General features: G+C 32.8%; 2 protein-coding genes across 3 annotated transcripts; one reads left to right on the top strand and one right to left on the bottom strand.

The window, feature by feature from the left end:
• The first annotated feature begins 598 nt into the window (after positions 1-598).
• LOC130641172 (uncharacterized) lies at positions 599-9,890 on the top strand. The gene is made up of 6 exons (XM_057447862.1): positions 599-807; positions 4,686-4,751; positions 7,254-7,339; positions 7,912-8,029; positions 8,478-8,536; positions 9,216-9,890. Exons 1-6 carry the CDS (start codon positions 649-651, stop codon positions 9,319-9,321), a joined length of 594 nt encoding a protein of 197 aa, XP_057303845.1. The 5' UTR covers positions 599-648; the 3' UTR covers positions 9,322-9,890.
• A 3,742-nt stretch (positions 9,891-13,632) lies between these two features.
• Positions 13,633-23,394, bottom strand: LOC130641168 (uncharacterized). Of its 2 annotated transcripts, none has more exons than XM_057447856.1 (5): positions 23,239-23,394; positions 15,880-16,023; positions 15,305-15,397; positions 14,987-15,127; positions 13,633-14,532 (listed from the first exon to the last, which is right to left on the bottom strand). In XM_057447856.1, the coding sequence occupies exons 2-5, from the start codon at positions 16,013-16,015 to the stop codon at positions 14,330-14,332; spliced, it is 573 nt and encodes a 190-aa protein (XP_057303839.1). In that variant the 5' UTR covers positions 16,016-16,023; positions 23,239-23,394; the 3' UTR covers positions 13,633-14,329. The 2 variants fall into 2 exon arrangements, with proteins under 2 accessions (XP_057303839.1, XP_057303838.1); XM_057447855.1 differs by lacking the exon at positions 23,239-23,394 and adding an exon at positions 18,542-18,718.
• Between the last annotated feature and the right edge of the window lie 562 nt (positions 23,395-23,956).

Here is a 23,956-nt window from a genome sequence, read left to right as displayed (position 1 = left end):
ATTTTTATTTTTTCCATTATATAATCACCCAAAACAACAAGGAAAATTGGTACTAGACCAATTTTCATTGTTGCTTTGGGTGATTATCATTTTATTTATAATTTTGTATGCTAAATTCCATTATTTAAAATTTAATCCTTGATAAAAAACTAGAGATAATATAATTTATGCCTTAAATTTTGAAAATTTAAACCTAACTTTACAGCACAAAAGGAAATCCAAAATCAGTCTGTGCCACTCATTTTTGAATCTTCGTATTTTCACAGTTAATAGTCTCTACCTTTTAATTAGTCAAACGAGTTGCTATGTATGGTAAAGTTATACTGTGTCAACTAACTATTACAGGCTGATTATTTGTTCTTCCTGGCTGAAAACAACGCAATTTATGTACAAAATAAATACAGTGATTTTTTGAATAGGTGTTGCAGTTATGTCAAACATTTCTTTTTGTGGAAATATTTCTGCAAAAATAAAGTGCTTACATCACATGTTTGTAGCTTTCTATTCTCTTCTACTGTTGTTGGATATCTTCAAGTTTTCCAGACTTTTAAGTTAATAAAATCTATAATAATCTGTTAATATTTTTTGCTCTTCATCATCTTGTTTATATACATACTAGATATACACATATACATACAAATTATACAAATGGTATCTTCACTATCTGAGTATGTAAAAGGAAAAGCTGGTAATAAGCTGGATAACGAAGATCAAGGGGACAAAGAAGAAGAAATGTTCTCTACTTCATATTGGTTTGGAGATAAAAATGTGGAACAGGTTCAAGAGGATCCTTGGCTTCCAAGCATGGTTAGTGCTGTTCTCTTTTTTAACAACTTTTTTAATATGACAGTGTGGCCACTATACTTCTGTGGACTCCTTGAAACTTCTGGAAAAAGCTGCTAGAAAGTTACAAAAATTGCAAAACCTGTAGAAAAAAATCAAGTCTGTTTTCTCTTAAGTCTGTTTTTTAGTCATTGTATATGTATCAAAACATTTTGAGTGGACACCCTGCACTACTTTGTGATATCACTTCATCCTCCAAAATCGTTAGAAATATAAAAATGTTATTAGAAAATTGAAAACATTGTTGGTTTAGTTAGACGTTTCGATGTCACCAAGTCCGATGTCACCATTAGAATCTCAATCACACCAAATTTTTTTTAAAATAACCGAAACCAAGTTTTTTGTCTCTGTTATTTTGACTTGGTTTTGATAATTTCAATCAGCAAATTTTTTTTAACAACAGGTTTGATTATTTCATTTTTCTATCACCAAGTTTTGAATTTAACTTGGTTGTTTCATTTTTGTTTCGTTTTTTTATAAAAAAAACACTGTTTTGAATATTGGTTTACAATTGTGTGAACGACAAGCTATATAAACATTGGTTTGGTGGTCAGTCGTTGCATTTAAAGTCATTGTTATTTCGGGTAATAATTTTATTATGTTGTATTTCTTCGAAAGATCATGGATTTAATTGTAAATAATTTCTTCATTTTGCAAAACAATTGGAAACCATAGCAGGTCCAAATTTAATGGATTTTCTTTATGCCGCAAGTGTTATTTAAACAATTTTATTTATAAAAGTGACAGTATAGTCATGCATACTATTTCGGAAATGTAGAAAAGGAAGTTAAGATTGAGAGAGTTTGGGGTTCATGATTCAAAACGTCCCCCACTTTAAAATGAATACGCAACAAAGATTAGCCTTGGCAGTTTTTTGCTCCGCGAAATGAAACTGCACCAGCAATTGCGACGCCAATTGCCAATTGCCAACGCTAATTTCAAGGGCTGGATGGAAAGACAATGAAGTGTTTAGTTTACAACATTAGATAGCCAGGAGTCTCAACATACAGTAGACTCTCCGTAACTCAAACACCCATTAACTCAAACTTTTATTAGCTCAAACTGTTTCCTACGGTCCCTTGGACATTTCTTAATACTTCCTTATAAAAACTACTCGTTAACTTGAACCCTGGATAACTCAAACATTTGTTTTCTCGAACTATTTTTTGAGTCTCAAGTTAATTTTTTCGGATAACTCAAACTTTTTAGTGTCAAAGTAGAAAATAGATTTTCGAAAAATGAATACTAATATGTAATGTAGTCAGAAATTTCGAAAAAAGCTGTTCTTAAATGATTCTCTTGACAAAGGAACTAAAATGTTCCTTTTGATGGCAATACGATAAAATAGAAGGCTCTTTAATTTACTGAAAGTTTTAAAAAATTGCTTTGACCCGAACTAATATCTCATTTTTGTTTAAGTTTGAATTAACGGGAGTTTCACTTAAGTCAAACATTTGTTTTTTCTGGTCCCTTGGAGCTTCGAGTTACCGGGAGTTAACTTTATGAGAAAGAATTAGGCGTAACAAGAAAAGTTGTAGACAGTTATTGTTTAGAAAACGAACGATGAGCAATGCAGGAGGACTTTCAAGAACACTTTCATTTTGTTTTGTTACCTTTTGTATTTATCTTAAGCGCAAAAATGAATGTGTCTGCTCAATACTGCTTACAGGATCCTATAAGAACCGCAAAAGCCCATTAATAATTTTCGCACATCCTGCTAAAGTTTTTTGACGCGTTAATTACTTTCATTTTTGTTTTCTCAATTTCCTGCCCTTAATATAGACTGTGTGCTATTTATTTTCACATCACAAATTCACATATTTTAACGAGTGTGTATTTAGAGAATCTAAGATTTTCTTTTCGCAACTTTCTCATTTATTGGTGTCAAAAATCCCACTAGATCATATTTACTTTCCATTCGATTATGTGCAACTACACATTCAAAACTGTGCATATTTCAGTCCCAGATCACCTTACCCAAACGACGAAAATCTTTGTTTTTAAATAAGAGGTCAAGGCAACGAGGTTGTAAAAATAAGCGCAATTTTGAAATAAAAGATTTGCAGCGTAGAAATCCAATTTATAACCAAAATTTAGTAAAATCAAAACAAATGGAACAGGATCAGAAACTTTAAACTGAAAATTCCAAATAAAAGCAAAGAATCGTTTGATTAGTAAAACAAAAGAAAACAACTGAAACAAAATCGAATATTAACGAACCAAACAGAATAAAAACGAAACCATTATAATGTATTAATTGTTTTTCGAAATTAACAAAACCAAATCGAAATAAAAAAGTTGGTTCCGTTTTAAAAAATATCCAATGCATTAGAAAAACTAACTAATACTCCAATAGATGGCATCAAATGCAAAGGAGTAAGATTACACTAGCACCTTAAACCACTATAGGTTAAGTTTGAAGGTTAAACAGAATTTTTATGCGATGGTCACATGTGTTGCTATTGCTTTGTCTTAATTAACAGCAGTAACATTGGATAAGATCATACTCTTCATTAAGCTGCACCATAAATCAGTACATTGTCTAGCAGATGCTTGATGAAATTCCCAATTGTGTCTAATGGTCGCCATTATATCAGATTTCTGGTTTGCATCCTGTGAACACCTATTAGGAAAAAACAGAGATTTTACAGTACTTTAAATTTAAGTTATTGGTCATCTTCTGTAAGAGCCAGATACTCTGAAGAAGATGTTATGTGTCCAAAATCCTCCCTAAGTTATGTTGAATATGTGTTGAATATGTGTGGTTTTACCGAATATTTCTTAAAAAAAATTTCAGCCGTTTGCCCTAATTATGATTTTTAGAAGCTTTTTCTACCTATTTCTTGGCTTTAATATTTCAATTTAAAAGGTGGATTTACATGGATTGCAAAATGGTTTTCACACACTTACAACTAAGACATGTTATGGTCTAGTATTTTCATATTGAGAAAAATTATGGTTTAAGATTTAATACCATAATTCAATAAATTTTAAAAATATATACATATTTTAAAGAATTTATTTTTAAATTTTTAATTTAATTCTCTCTATTCTCTTTATTTTTTCTGTTCATCTAACTGCAAAACACACATCCTTTATTATAAATCTATATTCAGCAATAATTATTTCCATTTTCAAAACCAAAACCAATGAACTATACTGAACAATAGAACAGGCGGCATCTTCAGCTTGAAACATGTTTTAGGAATCAACCTGATTTGTAGTAATAACTATTTTGTAAATTTATAGTTGTATGCTTTTGTGCAATAATATTTAGCAAATGTTTTGAAATTTAAAAATTACTTTTTTGTGAACTAAAAATTATATAAAAAATGTTGTCTATTCTTAAAAAGGACCTATATATAATTCATTTAGAGGTTCTTTTTGGTGGCTGAAGTTGCATATTATAATAACATTACTTTTTAGTTAGAGTTAATGTGATTAGATTTCTTAATTTTTTTATTCCAGTGTATTCGCTAGCTGCAAGAACACCTTAAAATTACTCCAAAGAAAAATGTGGGAGGTAGTTTGAGAGCTAGATGCAATAAATTATGTTCAGTACTGCTACTTTAGAATCCGCGAGAAATTAAAGCATGTAGGATAATACAAAATTTTTGTTTTATTGAAAAGTAATATGGAAACCATGAAATACTCAAAAAATTAAAAAGGATAAATTTTAACTGGCTGTAAAATCTGCACAACTGGACAAAATTGATATTTTTGCATTCTACAAACATATCTATAGACATACCTATAGATTACTAACTATTTTACATGACGGAAAATTCTGTACAAATTCGTTAGATGTCATAATTAATATGTTTGTGTTTGATTAATTTTAGAGCAAAACTCAAAGAATTGTTGGCTTTTTTTTGTGTCTACTTCTTGGACTGTTTTGTTTTGTGGTGGTATGTTCAATTTTTATTATAATTTAGACAACATTTTATTGTTTTTTTTTTGCTATTTTTTTATTATTTATTTTATAAAGAATCACATGATTAGTTACAAAGGGTTATTTAGGACGATGTATCTATATTTTAATTTATCCATTATAAGTCACAATTTATATCTGTAAATTATCATGTGTCATGAAAAATGTTCATTTTCAACAATTCCTGCTAAACTAAAACATTGTTATTAATTAACCCTGAAATGTTATTAGTAACAAAGATAGTAGAACAATGTAGAAGTTTATGATAGGCCTCAACCTCAACATTTGTTTGTTTTTTTAAATTTGCAGACACGTTTAGTAATTTTTACAGCTATAGTATGATGTGGAAATATTTTTACTTTGGATATTTTTTTTTTAACAGAGGATGATACCCTAGAATCTTTTAAAATATACAAAAGCTTATTGTCTAAAAATTCGAATGAACACATAACTATGCACACCCTTTTGACGTGGTTAACCAAAAATTCTTTTAAGAACAGAATATGATTAAATTGAAGTAAAAAGTTGGAGCTCATAAAAGCTGATTTTCCTGGAAATTTCTGTTGACTCAGCACTATAGGTAATAAAATAATTGTGTCATCTTCATATGTATTAAGATCCTTTTTAGCAAGATATAGTATAGAAAATTTGTATACGTAATTAGGTGAGTAAATAATGCAGCTGTCTAGACTGCTGAATAAAAACATGCATTTTTGTTTTGATTTTTAACTGACCACAAATTGAGAAAATTGCCAAAAAACTTTAAATTTGATTTTAACGTCATATCCACCATTATCAAACAGGAATGTTAATTTTTTTTAAAGAAAAAACTGTGAATCACATCATCCAGAGTAAAAGCGCCATTAAATTTAACCTTTTCTAAACAAAAAATTCAAAATGTAATTAAGATTCCGCCTAAAATTTTTAAAAAACTTCCTAAAACAGAATTTCCCTTTTTTTAAAAAATCTTCATTTTTTACCATATTTGTAGATGTTTACCAAGCAAGAGTTTCATTTCCTTTCAAAGATTTGTTTTTTCAAACAATCCAGGGGCGGTTGTTGTTTCAGTGTGTTATTTTAGTTGTAACATAATCACATCTGTGTCAATATTTACTTGACAATCTGCCCTGTTCTCCCCATCAGTTACATCTTAATGTTTACTTTTTATTCAAATATTTTTCTAATTCAAAATCTCTTTTGTTTCGAGTTTGCAAATGATTGTACAAAGAAAACAAAGTGGAGTACTTCTCAATTAATGTAATCTCAGTTATGTTCCACTTAAAGATACCTTGGGTAACAGCGCATGTGTTAGTTTTAATAACCTAGGGCTTGTCATGGCTGTGGTCTTTTTGTCTGAAACTGAAAACTAAACTAACCCTTTATATTTTTAATGGTGTGTTAGTTCAGATAAGTTTTAATCATAGCGTTCTTCCTATTTAACCACACTCAAAATCATGCCCCATAAATTTTGAATATATTTTAGACAAATCCCCACTTTTTGCAGAGGATCAAAAGGCGAAATTAGCCCCAATTTTTCTCTTGTATCGTTTTATGTACTTAAAATAAGACGTTTCTGAAAGTTGTCCATAAAGCATTTGTGGAGAAACCTTGCAAGAAACCGGGGGGAGCAGGGAGGTTTAATTGATATTCTTTATCATCATTGCAAGTTCTTTTTAAGAAAATTTACAAGTTATCTTATGAGTTCTACAGTAGAACGTGAAGAAAGTGCTCTATGATTTGAAAATTGAAACTTGTGCGATACCATCTATAGATTAACGCGCTAAAATTTGAAGCGCGAAAGACAAGCCAGTAAATACACCTGTGATACATGTTCCGGTCCTCACATTTACGCTTGTTGTATTTATATCAGGTTTTTCTGTTTATTCCTAATACGAAGTAGCTATTCGGCTACCATTTTAAAGAAAATATAGGTATTAGTATGGAAGACAAAAATTGTTCTTGTTTGTTGCTAGCTCTAATCTTATGCACATTCAATAGCGGGTTATATATATTGAAGTACCAATTGATTACGGCATGTAATAACGGTCAAGCCCAGGTCAGAGGTCTGCTGAATTTAAGAAATGGCTGCTTTAGCAAACATGAACTTTAGAGACTGGAAGAGCGTTTTAGATATAAAACAGTTTTCTGCGAAATAGCGTATTCATTAAAGTATTTGCAGTCTAAGTAGACACATTTTCAAACATTACACTATACCCCTTTTCTATTTTGTTTAATTTGATCAGTTAACAACGTCTTAAAAAATTGAGATCATAGTAACAATTAAGACAGCCTTTTGACAGCTAAATTACTTCTACCGAAACGACATCTGTTTTATGATCTATACACGCGTAACTTATTAAAGAAATCTAAACAAGTTCTTAGCCCACATGGACTATGTGCTGTCTGAATCACTACCCACAAAGTCATTAATCAGTTCTTTTGAAGGTTTATTATTAGTTGTTAAATCTTTATTATGTAGGCTGGCCTGTGTGCACCCTTACTTGTTTTAAAGGCAAGAAAATTTGTGATTTTGTATACAATGGGAAGTATATTCACCATAGGCAGGTGAGTGAGTTCTTCACATACATAATTGTAATATTTTACTTTTCCTTATTAAGTCTATCCTTCAGTTCCACTTTAATTTTATATTTGCAGTGCCACGACAAATAATTTTACACCTAGTAAAGCCTACAATCATACAACCCCCCCCTTCCCTTAATTAGTGTTAAAAGTTGGTTTACACTATGGAGTGCATGTGTACAAAAAGAACAGAAGCTGTATTAAATGTAAAATACGGAAAGGGTTTGACGGTAACTGTAATACCAAAAGGGTAGCACATCTTGTCAATGGGCAGGGTTGTAAAATGAAAACAATCCATTTCAATGGCGCTGAATTCGATTTTTAATTTAAATCGTACTTACTCTCTTTGTAACGATCATTTGCAAACTTTTAGTAATAGCTTAATGTAGGTTACTACGATACGATTGATCGAATTTTATGTAGTTAAAAATGTAACATATATTTAGTAGGTGCACAAATTGAGAAGTGTTATTTTACTTAGTAATTAGTTTCTATTTCCATCTTATGACGTTGGTAGTACATTATCAACTTCGATTAAATAAGTTTGTCTTATTTAGTTTTGCACTGCTTTGGGGACCTTATAATCATCTTAAACATATTTTTTCGTACCAACGGTTACCATTTACGCTAGCTTATTTTGGATCACTGTCAGCTACTTTATATTGTGCTATGGTGGTAAGAATTTTTTTTTCTTTTTAGTTCTTTTTATTTGTTCGTTCGTTCATGCTTTTAAGACGAAACTCCACCTTTTATTTTTTACACGTCGGTTTAAGTCACACAAATCAAAGTGTTCAATGGCGCAGTGTTTATGGGTGCTTTTTCCCGCGCTTTTCGGTTTCTAAAGTCAAGATTTTTTATAAGCAGTGAAAACGCTGCATTGTATAAAAACGTAATTTCATGAGTTCGACCAATGAGTTTGCTTAAATCACCACCATTTCGAGTTTTTCGCGCATTTGTGTTTTCAGTGGACATACGTCGTGCTTTGTGATCGTAGAGGACTTTTGTCTTCAGTACATTCGTTCATTCCCATTTTACTTTGTTTTATCGGTTCGTATGTTTTTTTGGCCGTTCGTTTTTTTTTTGTACAATTGTTCGTTAATTAATTCGCCTTTTTACATGCTAGGTAAAAAGCACGCCAATTACATTGATATTTGCAACTTTACAAATGGTAGCGTTAGCTTGGTAAGTCACGTGTGTACATCACGTGGTATATTTGTGTCACGTGTGTGTTCCTGTTTAGGTTACTTACTTAGCAACGAAATACAGGAATATTTCTAACTGTTGTTTTAATATATTTCTGTGAACCACACATTCAGTATCTCTTTGCAGCTACTAAAACATAAGTGGTGCAAACAAAATCGTTTTTTAAACTGATGAAAGGTGAAGCTTGTTATACAACGTGTTATACCCCTCCTTGTCTACTTTTTGGTACGTGTCGCTTAGCACTAAAATAAGTAAGCCTACCGCATTACTCTTGTGTTAGTAAAATCGCAACAACAAAATTATTTAACCCTGCTGATTTTGTTCGCAAATAAGGCAGTATAAAGAACTTTAAAACATGGTGGACACGTTCATGTAATTTTGAATTAGAAAATGCATTTTATAATGGATCGTATTAGAATATGGAGGTAATTTTTAATTATCTTTGTGGAAGGTAGGTAAGGTTGCCATTTTTTCTGTGGCACCTTTAATTAAGCAAGAATATGTCGTGTGTGTGGGAAACAGAGAGTGGCCGTCTTTGTTTCGAAGAAGTGTTTGATTTTGGAGGCACATGCACCAACAACCATCCAGCGGTCTATCTCTACATATATTTTACTTGATAAGACGCAATAATAACAAAAACATTTTCTTTTTCTTGTAGGTATATATGCAGTTACATTCCTGGTGGTACGACAGGCTTGAAATTCTTCTCAAAGTTATTCGCGTCTGCATGTAGTAAAACTGTTTCGAAAGCTTTACCCATCTGATCACATTGCTTTTCTTGATCCAACTATTGATTAACGGAAGCTGTTTTCTGATTGATGGAAAGCTGTATCGTAATTGGTGGGAAGATCAGCTTCAATCGTTTTACTTGGCATAACATCGAGGCAAACGGATGTAAAAAAGGGGATGATACTGTAGTGGCGCCCCAAGCCATTGTTGTTTGGATAAGCATAGGCATGGCTAGATAGCTAGATAGCCAGATGGACAGGTATTCAACCCTGACCTATATATAACGTATTTGAAATTTATATATGCTATTTTGATTTACTTTAATTGTACATTGGTATTCCAATTAATTTATACTAATCTGCAGGGTGAATTTTTTTTGACACAGTTCAGGCATACATTGATCAACATAAAGCAGTTCAGGCATACATTGATCAACATAGGCATATGTTTGCTTAGACAGACGCTCATTATTAGTGTTTTTGTACGTCCTGGTTCCGTATTTGAGTGAAAATATCAGTAACATTTACTAGCTGCATTTTTTTTTACATAATTAGGAAGAATATTGTATTTTATACTAAATATATAAAATATATTTTTCAGTTTATGTTTATCAGTTATTTGTGTAATTGAAGAGATATTGAACATACAACTCATCCTTGCTAATTCACGACGTGTTAATAAAGCATCTTGATTTACGTCCATTTTCGTTTTACTTAAACTTACAAAAAGTTTGTTTACATTATCTATCTAAGAAAAACAAAATTTAAGTTGTCAATGTGAAACACAAGCTTGAAGGCGTGAAGGCAGGCAAATGGCATTTCAAATCGGCAAAAAATTTCCGACGTGAAATAAATTGATTTGAAAATTTACAATTAATACATACAACAAAAACTAACTGTAATGCGTTGCACTTTCCATTGAAATGCAAATTTGTTGCTGAGCACTTACTATGTTTACAGGAACCGACCTTATCGTTGCCATTTTTCTATTACTACTCTTTGGTTTTATGTTAAGCAGCCAGAGTAAAATTATTGGAAAAAATTTTAACAGTGAACAGTGGTCTAACATTTTTTGATTGTCAAAGAGCGTTTCGAAAATAACAACTCACTTTTTGTCCAAAAACTTTAAACTTTGCTCGCTAAGAATATTTTCACACATATGTTTATGACTTTTTTTTATCCTGGACTACGGACATTTGAACGATTTGTTTGCATTCTTTAGGGCCATTCAATAGCACCCAAGTTCGACTGGTCCCATCCACCCACCCTTGTTACTTATTATTTCGAATATTAAAACCTCATCTTTTCATTTCCTATAGTAACGAAAACCTTTATGTATGAGGCAATCAGACAAACTAGTGCTGTAATATGAGAAAAAGATATAACAGGGCTATTTATTTAACACACAAGATGGCAATTTTTAGTACTTTTGCGTAAGTTCAGAGGCAAGAAACAAATTTAAGATGCAGATCATCACTAAAATACTACAAATATTCGTAATGTATAAAAATTCTGTGTAACATAACAAAAGGGAGGTTGTTCGCAAGTAATGGAGGTATTTTAAACCTCCGTGCTGCGAAATAAAATTTTATTTTACAGATATGGAAAACTAACCAATTTCGACCTTGTTCACAGAAATTTTTATCCCTTTTTCTGAAAAGAAACAAAAAAGACATGCGTTTTTAACATCTGCGCTCCCGAAGTTTTTGCGCACATTGATAATTCAACATCAATGTATATGTTGTGCCGTAGAATCCAGTCCCTTTTGTGCCCAAGCAAAAAATGCTACCTGTAGTCCTACGATTTTTTAATTCACATGTTGAAAATCCACCCAAAAATAAAAACAAGGAGCCTAGGCGCCTCAATAATTCCCTGGAACGAAGGCGTAGAGCAAAATTTACTAAATGATTAAATTTTAAATATATAAAATAACGAAGTGTGTCGACTAAATTAAATGATTAAACATTTAAAGTGAGACTTCAGTAGCCTTGCATACATTATAGAAAGAATAAATTAATAAAAAATTATGACACTATAGGAATTGCTTTGGTTTTACATATCCTTAAGCTGAATATTTAGGCTGTCAAGCATTCATAAAAAAGTCTGCGCGCGAAGCTGTGAATAAAAAAAAACGTTTGCGCATGATTAGCAATTTCTTTTGATTTTGCTCTCTCCCGCAAAAAGTTTTAAAAGCCAGGACGCAATCCCGATTCATAAAATCGATATCGACTGCGAGCCCTGGCACAATCCTCAATTTTATGTCCGATCTTCTCTGGATTACGCTTTCAACGATCTCACTTTAAAGCTTTCCTAATACAGCCTTCTGAAATCTATCCATTATTTCTCAGAAACTTGCTCGTTATAAAAACACTAAAAGGTAGTCTCATTTGACCAATGAGTTCTCCTTGAAATGTCAGAAATAGATGCCCATGCAATAACAGCTTTCTATGTAGAAGAAGACCTAGTAAAATAAGATATGAATGCTGAGCTAATACGAGGCAAAGTTAAAGCCTTCTTAATCCATAAGGGAAGCCGTAATAACTAACTAGCGTTATTGCTCCAATTTTTGGACCTATTCAAATACAAGTCAATATAATGACAAACACACAATTTTTTACTTCGGGGAAATCTGACGTATTTCACTACAGGAATCCCTTCCCCAGGTTTCCTAGTCTTGGTTAATTTTGAAAATTAAAACGATCATATATGATGTCTAAATTAGTTATCTTAGAAACCCTAGAAGCTGCAGAAAGTGCAAAACATTGTTAATTTTAAAGTTAGCATCTTACCACGTAGTTCTTAGAAAATTTTGATAAATAAGTCAGTACTGTTTCCACATTTCAGATAAAATTATGTCTTGGTTGAGAATAATTCTGACAAATAATCCAGTACAGAAGTCAGAGGACCTTGAATAGGATCAATTGTCGTATAGAACACCAGCGATTTGTAATAAGTTTGGGTACTTTGTTCGTCTGGAATTTGAGATAATGTTTGCAGCCTTGATTGGTACCCCTTGTGTTTTCACACGTTGCCTGAAACTGTCCCGGTCACCATTGATCGGTTTAGCGAAAGTGGATGTACCCTTGAGGATCTTTTAACAAATCTATTTGTTTAGGCGACAGAATCAAATTTTGCACAGACATAAGTAGAAGTTGAGAGAATCATGATTGTTACTGTTGCTTTGTCGTCCTGTACTTTCTTTTAATGGTGGAAAGACATATGCTTTTATGTAAGCCAACAACACTTGAAAAGCATCCCATCCGTAACTGTATGGATCTAGTTCCCGCGACTTGTACTGAGACAATTGATCAATCTTTGGAGTGACTCTCGTTTTGCATATTTTTTGGAACACTGCTCTGGGTTTAGCTTCCATTTGCTCTGATCCCTTACTGATCTGGATTCGTGATTCGCTTTAACACTCTAAGAAGGTATTCTGCTGTAATTATGAACCCACAGAATTCCCAAATTCCTTTCGCCAGATCTGACAACAGGTCGAAGCCCTGAGTCCTTCTTAAAAACATGAAAAATTGAGCTCACAAAAGTGCCCTTGACATTGAAACTGGTTTTATTGCTTTCTTTTCAGGCATCTCCAAACATCTACGTATTCTATACTGCATATGAATAACAAAGATCCGCCATTTGAATTTTAATGACGTCAAGGAGATATAACAGTTTAAATATTTTGCTGGCGTCAGCAACGTCCCACGCCTTCATGCTGATTGAAATGCTAAAAATATATAGGACGATGTGTTTTTGACGAACGGTTTAAGGGATATGGGGATTTGAAGATTTTTTATTATTGTCATTAACCTGTTTCTGGATTACTGAATTTATTTTTCTTTCTAAAAATCTTTAGGGTTGGATATAACTTTCTTATGTACGCGACCTTTTATTCCCCGATTCGGATATAATGGGCGTTAGCGAATAGTTAATAGAGCAGAAGGCGTTATAGATAGTGTAAAATTCTTTAACTACTCATTTATAAAAAGTGGATGTCGCGTAAAGCAAAATACATTTTGCTTTAAGATAGATTATTTTTAATATTTTTGCAGGAATGTTCACAAGAGAAATGTTCACATGATACTGGTATCATGTGAACCTGCAGCCTCGCCGTCCAAGATTGTCAAAAAGAGAGCCCTGGGGACGAGGTTGGTGAACCTGGTATAAAGGTTATAACTCAAGGACTACCTTAAGCTGATTAACATTTGCGACGACTTATTCTCGCGAGGTCGAAAAAAAAACATTTACTTTAGTCAAGATTATCTTTCGCAATTTAGGATTTAGGGCAAGGACTTGTCAATGGAACTCACCCGAAATTTTCAAACAGACAAATTAGTCAACTTAAGCTAGTCTTCTCAATCTTAGATATATTTCAGTAAAAAAAAAATCTTTTTTATTCAAATAAATACTCGTGCGACCACTGTCGTTTCTTTTCACATATATAGTGTGTAAAAAATTGAAAACAACACCAATCATTACATATATACAACAAAGGAGTTACTGAGATGGAAATATTGTAACACAGTTTCGGCGAACCTCACACATAAAACCTTATACATAGATCTTTTTGAAGTGTCTACAAGCTCCTAATTTTAACGTTATGTTAGGGGAACATACGACACAATTTTTATATCGGAGATAAACTTCGTAAAAAGAAGCAATAGGAGAAGGCCTTTCTTACGGAACACCACATCACATTGTCGTTATTGACGTCACGCGAACATATAACAATTCAAAAACATATCGTCATTTGCGACTTGCTGAGTCAACACTCTTTTCAAATCCCGAAATAGAAATAATCATGCGTGAACACATCTCTATTATAATAGCCGTATTCCGTCTGTCTGTCTCTGCGCGGACCCCCCGCTGAGTTAGAAAATGATGTTACGGAAACACGAATATCAAATGCGATATACTTTTATCCACTTTGTTGCGACGGGTAAATATAAAGGACGGGCGAACCCGTGGATTTTTCCACGGGCAACGACTAGTATTCTGATATTCTCTCAATACCTCTTATAATCTGCAGAAGTGTTAAAGAGATTTATCTTGACAGCATGATAATTTCATCGTCTCGACGCGTTGAGTGATAGGCTCCAGGAGCGCGCATGCAGAGTAATACCAACGAGAAGAAAAACGTAAGTACTCCTAAACCGCCTGCAGCATAAAGCAAATAAAATGCCCAATTCAAGTTCTCATCTTGTATTTCTAATATTGCCCACGTGACACTGAATGCGCATGCGCCAACTGAAATTAAGAAAATATAGTAATTATTAAATTATAACGGAATTTTAAAAGAGAAATTATTTGGGTTTTGGGGACTAATTTTTGTATTGAGTTAAAATTGTCATTGTCATTAAATAAAGCCAAGGGAGAAAGGTCTTTTTTAATTAACCCTTAAAGGACAGGTACCGCAAATATCCGGGCCAAATCGGGCAAAACGGTCCCACAATCGCTAATTTTTGGGAACTAGTTTGCCATAAAAAGTTCTTCCCATTTTTCAGAAAGAGGATAAATTAGGCTTCTCGCGAAACCGAGCAAGAATAGTCTAGGTCTTGTTCTTAATCACCAATGGTAAAATTTTGAGAAGAAAAACGAATCTTTTAAGAAACGAACCATCTTTTAAAAGTTAAGTAATACAAGAAAAAAAACACGTTTTTCTCACAAAGCATATGCTGTATAATATCTGTATATATCTTACCTCCAAGAAAGGTCACAATTGCTTCCACGAGAATGAAGCATTTCGTTGGATATTTTTGACAAATTGTTATGAATATCAAAACCACAGAAATGATATAACACACTCCACCACCACACAGTGTTGCTAAAACCATGTCCAAATCTAAAAAAAACTGTTCACTGAAATTTGGCATATCAAGCAATCAAGCATTTGATTGTAAGGGGAGATTAGCACGACATGCGTCTTAAGATCATGTTGAGTATTTTTGTAGAAAAAATAATGAAATAAATACGTAATTTTGTTCGACAAAATGTTTGTGGTGTCAAAAAATGTACTTACTTTTGTGCTGCGAAAACTGAAAAATGTCATCTCTCTGCGAACAAGTCTTTGAATTAGTTCCGACAACCTTTGGTAAACAGGTTCGCCATAAACCTAGAAATAATTTATGGTTGCCACAAAAGTGAAGCCGTGTGGAGGAGTGTTGTATCTTATGTTGACAATAAAAATAAATCTAAAATTACACCATTTCTTTATGGTTACGAAAGGAAGTACATGTTTGATACGATAAAACACCTGGATTTAAATTTGAGCAAGATGAAGTTCTACATTGGAGTAAAGTACAACTGTTTACATAAAAAAACCTAAGTTCTACTTAAAAGTGAAATTTTCTACTCTAAAAAAATTCCCGTGGGACGGAAAATCATGCGCAGTAACGAAAAAAATGCATTTCTCTGCAGCACACGTTCAAATTCTACTTTGGTGTGGCTTATATGACTGAAGTAAAATGCAATCCAAAGTGAGTTTTAATTAGGAGGGTATCTATCCCTTTAGATTTCGCTTTGCTTCATGTGACAGATACGAAAATAGTGCTGAGAAACACGCCGTGGATCAAATTAATAAAAACCGCGTCTCACCCTTGTTCCCACTTTCCATTCCAGTTATCTCCCATTTCCACCAATAATCAACACAAGCCGCTGTTACCAGCAGACCAATGGCAGCCAGTAACATCAACGCAATTATGTACTGCAGCATACGGAAGCAACACGCCATAGTGGATTCTATACAAAAAATTAAAATATTATTAACCTAGGTTCTATGAGGTAGATAGAGGACTGGTTTTCAAAGTTCTTTGCAAAAACCAACGCGCCGAAAAAAAGAAATATTATTAGACTTTTTCATAATATAATTTCAATAATTTTTCTTTCCAGTCGTTTGAGTCTTCAGAGATTTTATGATATAAAAAAAGAAGCCCTGGGAACCAGGTTAGCGCCTCTTTAGACCAAAGCATTATTTTTTACAACAACAAGTTAATATGCGAACTTGTTTGACAGCCAAAAATTTGAAACAAATCAAGAATATTATCGGATTCAAATCGTTTTTGAATCAAAGAAACGTTTCTGAAAAAACATTGGTTTAATTCCTACTTGCCAACGCTATCAAAAGTGGCTTGTAACTCTATGCGTTAAAAATAATCCAGGTCGTTGTTGTTGTTTTATTTACTTGACAACATATCATTTCGTTGGGCGTGTGGCACTCACATCACGCACAACATATATACGTAGCCTTGCGTAATCTATTTTTAGATAAGGATGATGTAATTGTTTTTGTCATGCCAACTTGTCGTTATAAACGTTGTAGCTGTCATCTAGTTTCTAGGCCTCTCGATTATGACGTCCGTTTTAAACAACAACAGCATAATTTATTTTTAATGAGATAGATTTTTATCGTACATCACTATTAGCAAAACAAAAGCTTACTTCGTCACTAGGCTACCACAATAGGGCAAACAGTCTACGTGTTCTTCTTTTAACAAAGAGCTGAACATATTCGTGACTTTTGTGGATTAGATTTATCTCGAAAATCGATCACGGGGGAGTGAAAAATGTAATTTTACTTTGATTGACCTCTTATTGCCTAGTTTTTTAATCTGCCATATTTTTTACAGTTGGTATCAATCTTGTTCCTAAGGGTTTCTTTTACGTTTCACTTGTAGACATACTCTTTTCCCACCAGAACGCATATCAGAAAGCGAAAGGAAGCTGGGAACGAGTTTAAGTTGGTATTTTTTTACTCTTGACGTTTTTATTATCCAAGTCATATTGTATAAACGTGACAAAGGAATGTTTGAACACACCAAATTTAGGATCAGTAAATTGGTAATTTCGCGTCTGAAAATGTCCGTGCTAAGAGAAAAATTAAATTTAAGTTAAATGTTGAACACGCTTAAAGTTTAGTAGTCGACTTGAGCTTGATGGATTGTTAAGGGGGTAGTGTTGTAATTGATTCAGTGATATGGCGCCGTCTTGATTGTGGTCTTGTTTTGTCTTTAATACTATGGTGACCGTTTAATAGGATAAAAGATTAATGAGCGAGCGTCGTTGAAAGAAAATCACACTGTAATTTATTTCAGTTTACAAGCTTCTTCGCAGTTATTAAAAGCTTAACGCAAACAATTTTATTATTTCCTGATCCTAACGGTATGCATCGTCTGCGATGGCGAGTAATACATTTATGGAACGTAAAAAACACGCTTTTTGGAAATTTTATTTTTATAATTTTGCATGCGCGGAAATAACATAACAAAATACTAAAAGGACCAAAGAAAAAAGTTTTATCAGATTTAAACCAAAACCAAAGCAAAATTAATTAATTAAAAAATTAATAATAATAGATAAACGGGAAAGAACCAAACTTTTCTTCTTCTATGAAAACCCAACGTTTCGCAGCGGGAGAGAAAGACTCCACAATAAAAACTTTTGCCTGAAAGAATTATTTGAGATGTTTTTTTCGGTTACCAAGCACTTATAGTTTGTCTTTAGAATGTTGTGTCTTTAAAATAATTTATTACATTGAGTCACGTGCTGTTACAATGCGGTTGAACTGTCTACCGTGGCTAGGCGTTTTTAATTACACACAGTTTTGAATTAAATTTGTTGACGCACTGTCGTTATCAAAGCATGGTTTCCAATAAGGTCCGTATTTTTGTTTTGTCAGAACAACTTTTTATGCCATTGGAAACCAAGGTTACTTTAAACCTGTAGACTTATCTAAACAAGAATGAAACTTTCAAATGATAAAACTGGTTAGATTTTTGTTAGACTCTAAAATTCGCGTAACAATGGTATTTTTTCATCGTTGACCTTTCATCGTTGTGACTTTCAAAAACTTGGAAGTACGGCATATTTTGTTCATTTAAGATTTCTTGTTTATACTCTAGATCCGTAAGTTAGAGAATTTATCAAATCACACCGATTTTGCAAATAGGCTAAAAACAACTTATGTATTTTTACTCTTTTTTGTGTCCAAGAACGCCTTTACAATTTTACCTTTAAACTACAAAAAAGAATGTCTAAGGGTTAAATATTATCATAAAAAAGATTCTAAACTAAAAAAACCCGAAGATATGCGGTGGCCAAACTGTCCCTCAGCAGGCTCCCTTCATAAAACTACTGCTTAATAATAAGGGTGAGTTTACACTAGGATGACAATGAACCAAGAAACCAAACGAACGAGTTAAAGTGCCTTTCTATCCTCCAAGTTCTCATAAACAATACTGAGCGAATATTTTTTACTTACTTTTTTAATAAATTGAGTGCTTAAAATCTTTTCTTTTCTTTTCTTTTTAGCAACTGTTGTACATTTTATCTGTATGAGAATATTACATTTACATCTGTTCATAAAAAATACAACTTTTCACAACAGATCTCTCAGCAGTTTGCAGTTTTTTATATATTTATTTATGCATATAATCGTATCTTGTATACGAAAACTCTCATAAACTATTAAAATGGTTTAATTAAAAGACGGGGGTACAGTTTTTAGTCTCCATGGTGTTTTCGTAGCACAGTTTGTCATTAATGATATTGAGTAGAAGAATAGAAGAGAAAGGATTTTTAAATGCGCGGTTTAAAGTGATAAGAAATAATGTGAACACGTGAACCACAAATTTAGAAAATTGTTCCAGAAACTCTTTATTTAATGAATTTAATTTTCATGGAAAATTTTAATTAAGCAAAATGGAACTGAGAATCACGTGCTCATTGAAAATGGACGTGGTCAATATTAAAAGAAAAGCAAAAGTACAAAGAAATCACTTTCATTATTTTTTCTCATGAAGTTGTTTACTCTTATAAATTTGTTTATTCTAATAAATTTGTTTACTCTCATAAAGTTATTTAATTTTAGTAAAGTTTCACTTCTTGTTTGGATGTTAGGCGCAACTTCGTTACCAACCTTTCCTTTTTGTCGTTGCACAAATAGCTCTCTTGTATTTCCTGTAGAAAAAAACAATAGAAAGGCTAGGTCCTACATATTTTTCACAGGTGTTAATAATAGTCCTCAGCCTCGTTCCCAGGGTTCTTGTTTTTTACAAACCCTCAAGGACGGGGAAATACTCCTTTTGACAACTTTGATCTCAGGTTCTGCTATACGATAAAGTCATCAGTTCTTTTCTTTTGACCTGTTTTACAACTGCTAAAATACACACGCCTTTCTCTCAACCGCAGCGAAAAATTAAAGCGTTCTTATTTTTCCCACTTTTATAATAACAATGTTTCTAGAAGATACTAAACGCACGGGTCTCGCGTTTTTAAACTTTTAAAGTTTTGCGATATTGTAATACTGTGCTCTTAACATCATCCCTAGGGACCTGTTAGGTTTTTTTTTAAGTTATAATGAAAAACAAGCACTGGGGGCGAGGTTGGTGCTTCTTAGTCATTATATGATTTAATGAGTATACCACTGCAGTAATGAAAGTTTCCTTTATTTTAACGTTTCTCCAACGTGTTTACATTGTTTTTCAGTAGAAAGAGGAACTTTTAGAAATCCTGTAATTTACTATCCCATCCTATCACATGTTTTCTTTATTATACGACTTGCAATGATGGGGTTCATCCTGTGCGTTATGGCAATCCGTGCTTTCGTGTCGCTATTAACCAAGTACTTCTATGCTATTATGAATGGTGCAGAAAGATTAAATAACTTGCTTTGAACTCCATTTTTACTAATTAAAGTAAAATATTTTTTGCTGATGCGAACGTTTGAAAATATAGAGTAAAAAATATAGAGAAGTAACATATAACAATCAACGAGTGAATTATGAACTTTACTATTCTCCCTACCTATCTTGGTGATATTTGTACCCACACTGTTCACCTGCAGTTGCTTTAAAGGCAGCCTGTTCTTGGTTTCTGCCACCAAATTAGTGTACATATTCTACTTTGTTCCAAGGAATTCTTACACTTAATTATTATTATTTTGTAATTCTTATGTGCAGGGCAGGGTAAACCCCAAAATCTAAGTTTTCGTTACTTCTTTTACTCGAAAAGAATCATTTTGACGCTGTGGGTTGCTGATGAGAACACGCAGATCAGTTTTTTCCTTTCTTATTTCCAGCTTCACATATTTTCCACTTTTATAGCAGACGTATTTGTTTTGGTTGTCGCTGTCGTTTAAATTCGTAATTATTTTTTTTTGGCACGTGTTTTTCCAACCTCGTCCCCTGAACATCGTGTATCTTTTCAGACGTCGTAACGGCGGCTGTCCTGATATAAAAAACGAGAAAACAAGTACTGAGGACAAGGTTGGTGTTTCAAAAGAGGACTTTTTAGAAAATTTAAGGACAACGTAGTTTTTGTATTGTGAAAGTCCCCAATATCCTTACTCAGCGGTAATAAAATTTATTCACACCTTTTTTTTACCCCCGGTTATAATTTTTTATAAAATATGTATAATGTATAAAGCTTTAACGAGAACTTGGATAACGGTCGTCAAATTTACGAGATTTTCAGTTCTTCCAATGTTACACTTCATCGTTACTGTTTTATGATAACTTTATGACATAATTATAGTTACATAACGCGTCGAAACTGTGTGAGGGAGAGCTTAAAAATAGATCTGCTCACAACATAGTAGATTCATGCATCAGTGGAGCTTTTCCAAATTTTTGCTCACGTTTTCAGATCCTAAAAAATTTTAGCACAATAATTTCTTTAGTAACGCCTCTCTCGTGTCTACGCCAACTTTAAAGGGGCTACGAACCGGTTAAAATGCTCACATTCCGTATATCCCCCGCACATATTAAAAATCCGGCAAACGCGTTTTGCGCAATGAACAGACCAGCGCACTTTTCTTGCTGGTTCTATATTTTTTTCGAAACGTATATTACAAAGAAATGTTTCAGAAAGACTCCTTTTGGATGAAAACATGATCAAGGCTGGAGAAGATAAAGTTTCTAGATATATGTATATGTTCGAGTCTGTAAATTACATACAGTCCGGAAAATAGCCATTTTTGTTTTTCACCGCCATCAGCTGGATTTTCGTGTAAGTCACTAAAGTTGAAAACCAACAGCCGTTCCGTAGCACCTTTAATAGCTTTTGATGAATTTTAAGATTTTATGGATAAATATTTTTACTTTTTTACGGGTGTTGTTTTTGAGGGGAAGCACCATTTGACAATTTTGCCATCGTTTTTCTATGTTTTCTTTCCGAGATGTATCAATGTTTATTGATGTCTCCTGTATGGGTATCAAGTTTCCACGAAGGTCTTTAATCATGTAAAATACTTCAACCTGCGTATGGTTATTTCCAGGACAAGATTTTGTAATTCCTAAAAGTTTCAACTTATGACGTCACAAGTGCCAACAGTAAGATCTTAGTAAAGTTTAAAACACACCATATGGTAAATTAAGTACTTTGTGCATCATGTAATATACTACAGAAATGACCGCGCATTTTGCGACTTTATCACCCTATTTATTTGGGCCAAAAATGCACACTTGTAACAGAGTTTAAAGAAGAAGAAACGTGAAGAGTGGTTAAGTTTTGGATTACTTTCTGTATCAACATAACTATCATAGTCCAAAAGACTTGGTGTTCTTGAAACAGGAGTTTGAATGAACTGCGGTGTTAAAAATGCATTGCCAGGATTATAAATCACTTTTCGCGTGACTTACTTGTTTTAATTTCATTTTGAAAACAACGATCATGCTCGCACGTGTAGGTAAAAAAGCAGGACTTTCACAGGGTAAAATTGTTATTAATGAAGATTAAAGATTTTTTGGGTAGCATAAGATTCAAAAGGAAGTGGAACCAAAATTTATTTGTATTCTTCTCTTTTTAAAAACAATTCACTAATTTTAAAAAAATATTTCGTTTTTTAGATGGATTTCTTTATTGTTGTCCGTTGTTTATATCTTCTACCTACAGAAATGCTTGCGCATGTGCAAGAAAACCGCAAACAGTTTAACTTTTGTAAACATTCGCCATCTATATTGCCTTTTTTTTAGTGAAACAGCTTCTTTTATTTTGATTTTGAACCCAAATATTATTTGATGCAGGTGTTTAGGTAAAGGTTTGACTTCAAATAAAGTACTAAGACTAAAGTCTGGTTTCTTTTTTAAAAAAGCGTAAAATTTTAAATCAAAGGGGGCTAAAATATTTTCATGTTTTCCATATAATTCTAAAATTTATGAAATTATTTTCATTAGGCTGGAGATATGTTTAATTTCTCTTCCCTTTTATTCGTATGCTTAAACGTCATACTTGTATAAAAAAGTGTAAATAATTTTATAACTACCTCGCTCAACCGTTACATAATGTCAACCACACTGTGCGAACGTTATTATCTCTGTTATAAAATAAATATATTTATTTATATAACGGTTAAAACATAAATAAATCAATAACATAATTTTTTTAAGCTAATCATCATAAATCTCTTTCCCGCGGTAAGTACTGTGAACAAATGTCCCGCAAGTACTGTGAACAAATGCCCCGCCTAGTGATGTTGCAGGTCATCACAAAACTTTATACGATTCTGTTTTTAACAAAAAAATTATCATCCTCAATTAAGCATAAAAAGTGTCAGATCACCTTTTTATCAACTGTTGCTACATACAATTCAATTTGAATAATGACAATATTCAACCTCATCCCAGGCCTATTTGCCTGTCAAGAGGAGCTGGCCTCTCTTAAAATTATAGGAAATTGCTGGAAAAAAAACTTCAAACCATGTTCTGTTTTCTGTAAGATTGCCTACTTTCGTATGAGAAGTTACATTGCTTTTTCTTTTCGTAAAATTGGTGTACATGTTTTATCATTTATGTATTTTTTCCAAAAATATGTGATGAATGTTGAGTCTCAGAACTTATATTAGCTACGGCGATAGTCACGTTTGAGAAGCACAGTAATTTGTACGTTATCAATAAAACATGAGGCAGATTAACTAGCGATAGAATAAAATAAATTAGTAAATAAAATTTCGTTACTTACTAGCTGCCCAACTGTTAATAAAGGGACCATCAAGGGGGAAACAAACTCTATAGTTCGTTTTTCAGAGCAACACTTGATACATTTGTTATGGTAGACGGCTACTTCAGTCTCTGTTTAAAAAACCCTATGCGAATTTAAAAGAACCTTTGTTTTATATTGGACATGCTATCGGGTTACAAAATGTATTTATTATTAAGACTTTGTTTACATTTGCCTTGTTATCTCCAGTAACTTTGCTAATATTTATTCTAGTAAATGAGGCAAAGTGATGAGCTATGAGTCAAATATTAATTAAACTATAAATGAGAACAAAAGAATGACGGCGAAAAACAACGGCACTTGTTTATTTCATGCTGACATCATCTTTAAACTGTCTGAACAATCTAAATAGAATTTGGAGAGTTCCTGTAACTTTATCGCCAGGTTTTTGTCTTCAAATGACGTAGCTGACACTTCTTGTTAGTTTTGTATGGATAACAATTGTGGCTGTAATAAATATTTTTTACATATGAACATTTTTGGAAAGCCCTTGTTCGTGAACAATACATTGGTATCAGCCTCCTGAACAAAAAACAATTTTTAATTCTTTAGTTGCTTTAAGTAAATAAACTTTTTTAGGAACGGGCGTATTCATTTTTGATGTTTTTTTACACACAATTTTTTGTTTAATACTTGAGATGTTAAGGACATTGTGAATAAAGTTGTTGTTTTTTTTCGG

Source organism: Hydractinia symbiolongicarpus, chromosome 4 (genome assembly GCF_029227915.1).
Source record: "Hydractinia symbiolongicarpus strain clone_291-10 chromosome 4, HSymV2.1, whole genome shotgun sequence".
NCBI lineage: Eukaryota > Metazoa > Cnidaria > Hydrozoa > Anthoathecata > Hydractiniidae > Hydractinia > Hydractinia symbiolongicarpus.
This window is presented reverse-complemented; position numbering and strand designations above follow the sequence as displayed.

What these genes read in the sequence shown, in the direction of transcription:
- LOC130641168 (XM_057447856.1), bottom strand. Translation starts at nt 16,015, where the DNA reads ATGGCGTGTTGCTTCCGTATGCTGCAGTACATAATTGCGTTGATGTTA. An exon ending in AATGGAAAGTGGGAACAAGG is followed by an intron (nt 15,398 to 15,879) that starts GTGAGACGCGGT and finishes AATTATTTCTAG; the next exon opens with GTTTATGGCGAACCTGTTTA. An exon ending in TCAGTTTTCGCAGCACAAAA is followed by an intron (nt 15,128 to 15,304) that starts GTAAGTACATTT and finishes AGTTTTTTTTAG; the next exon opens with ATTTGGACATGGTTTTAGCA.
- LOC130641172 (XM_057447862.1), top strand. Translation starts at nt 649, where the DNA reads ATGGTATCTTCACTATCTGAGTATGTAAAAGGAAAAGCTGGTAATAAG. An exon ending in GACTGTTTTGTTTTGTGGTG is followed by an intron (nt 4,752 to 7,253) that starts GTATGTTCAATT and finishes TTTATTATGTAG; the next exon opens with GCTGGCCTGTGTGCACCCTT. An exon ending in CTTTATATTGTGCTATGGTG is followed by an intron (nt 8,030 to 8,477) that starts GTAAGAATTTTT and finishes TTTACATGCTAG; the next exon opens with GTAAAAAGCACGCCAATTAC.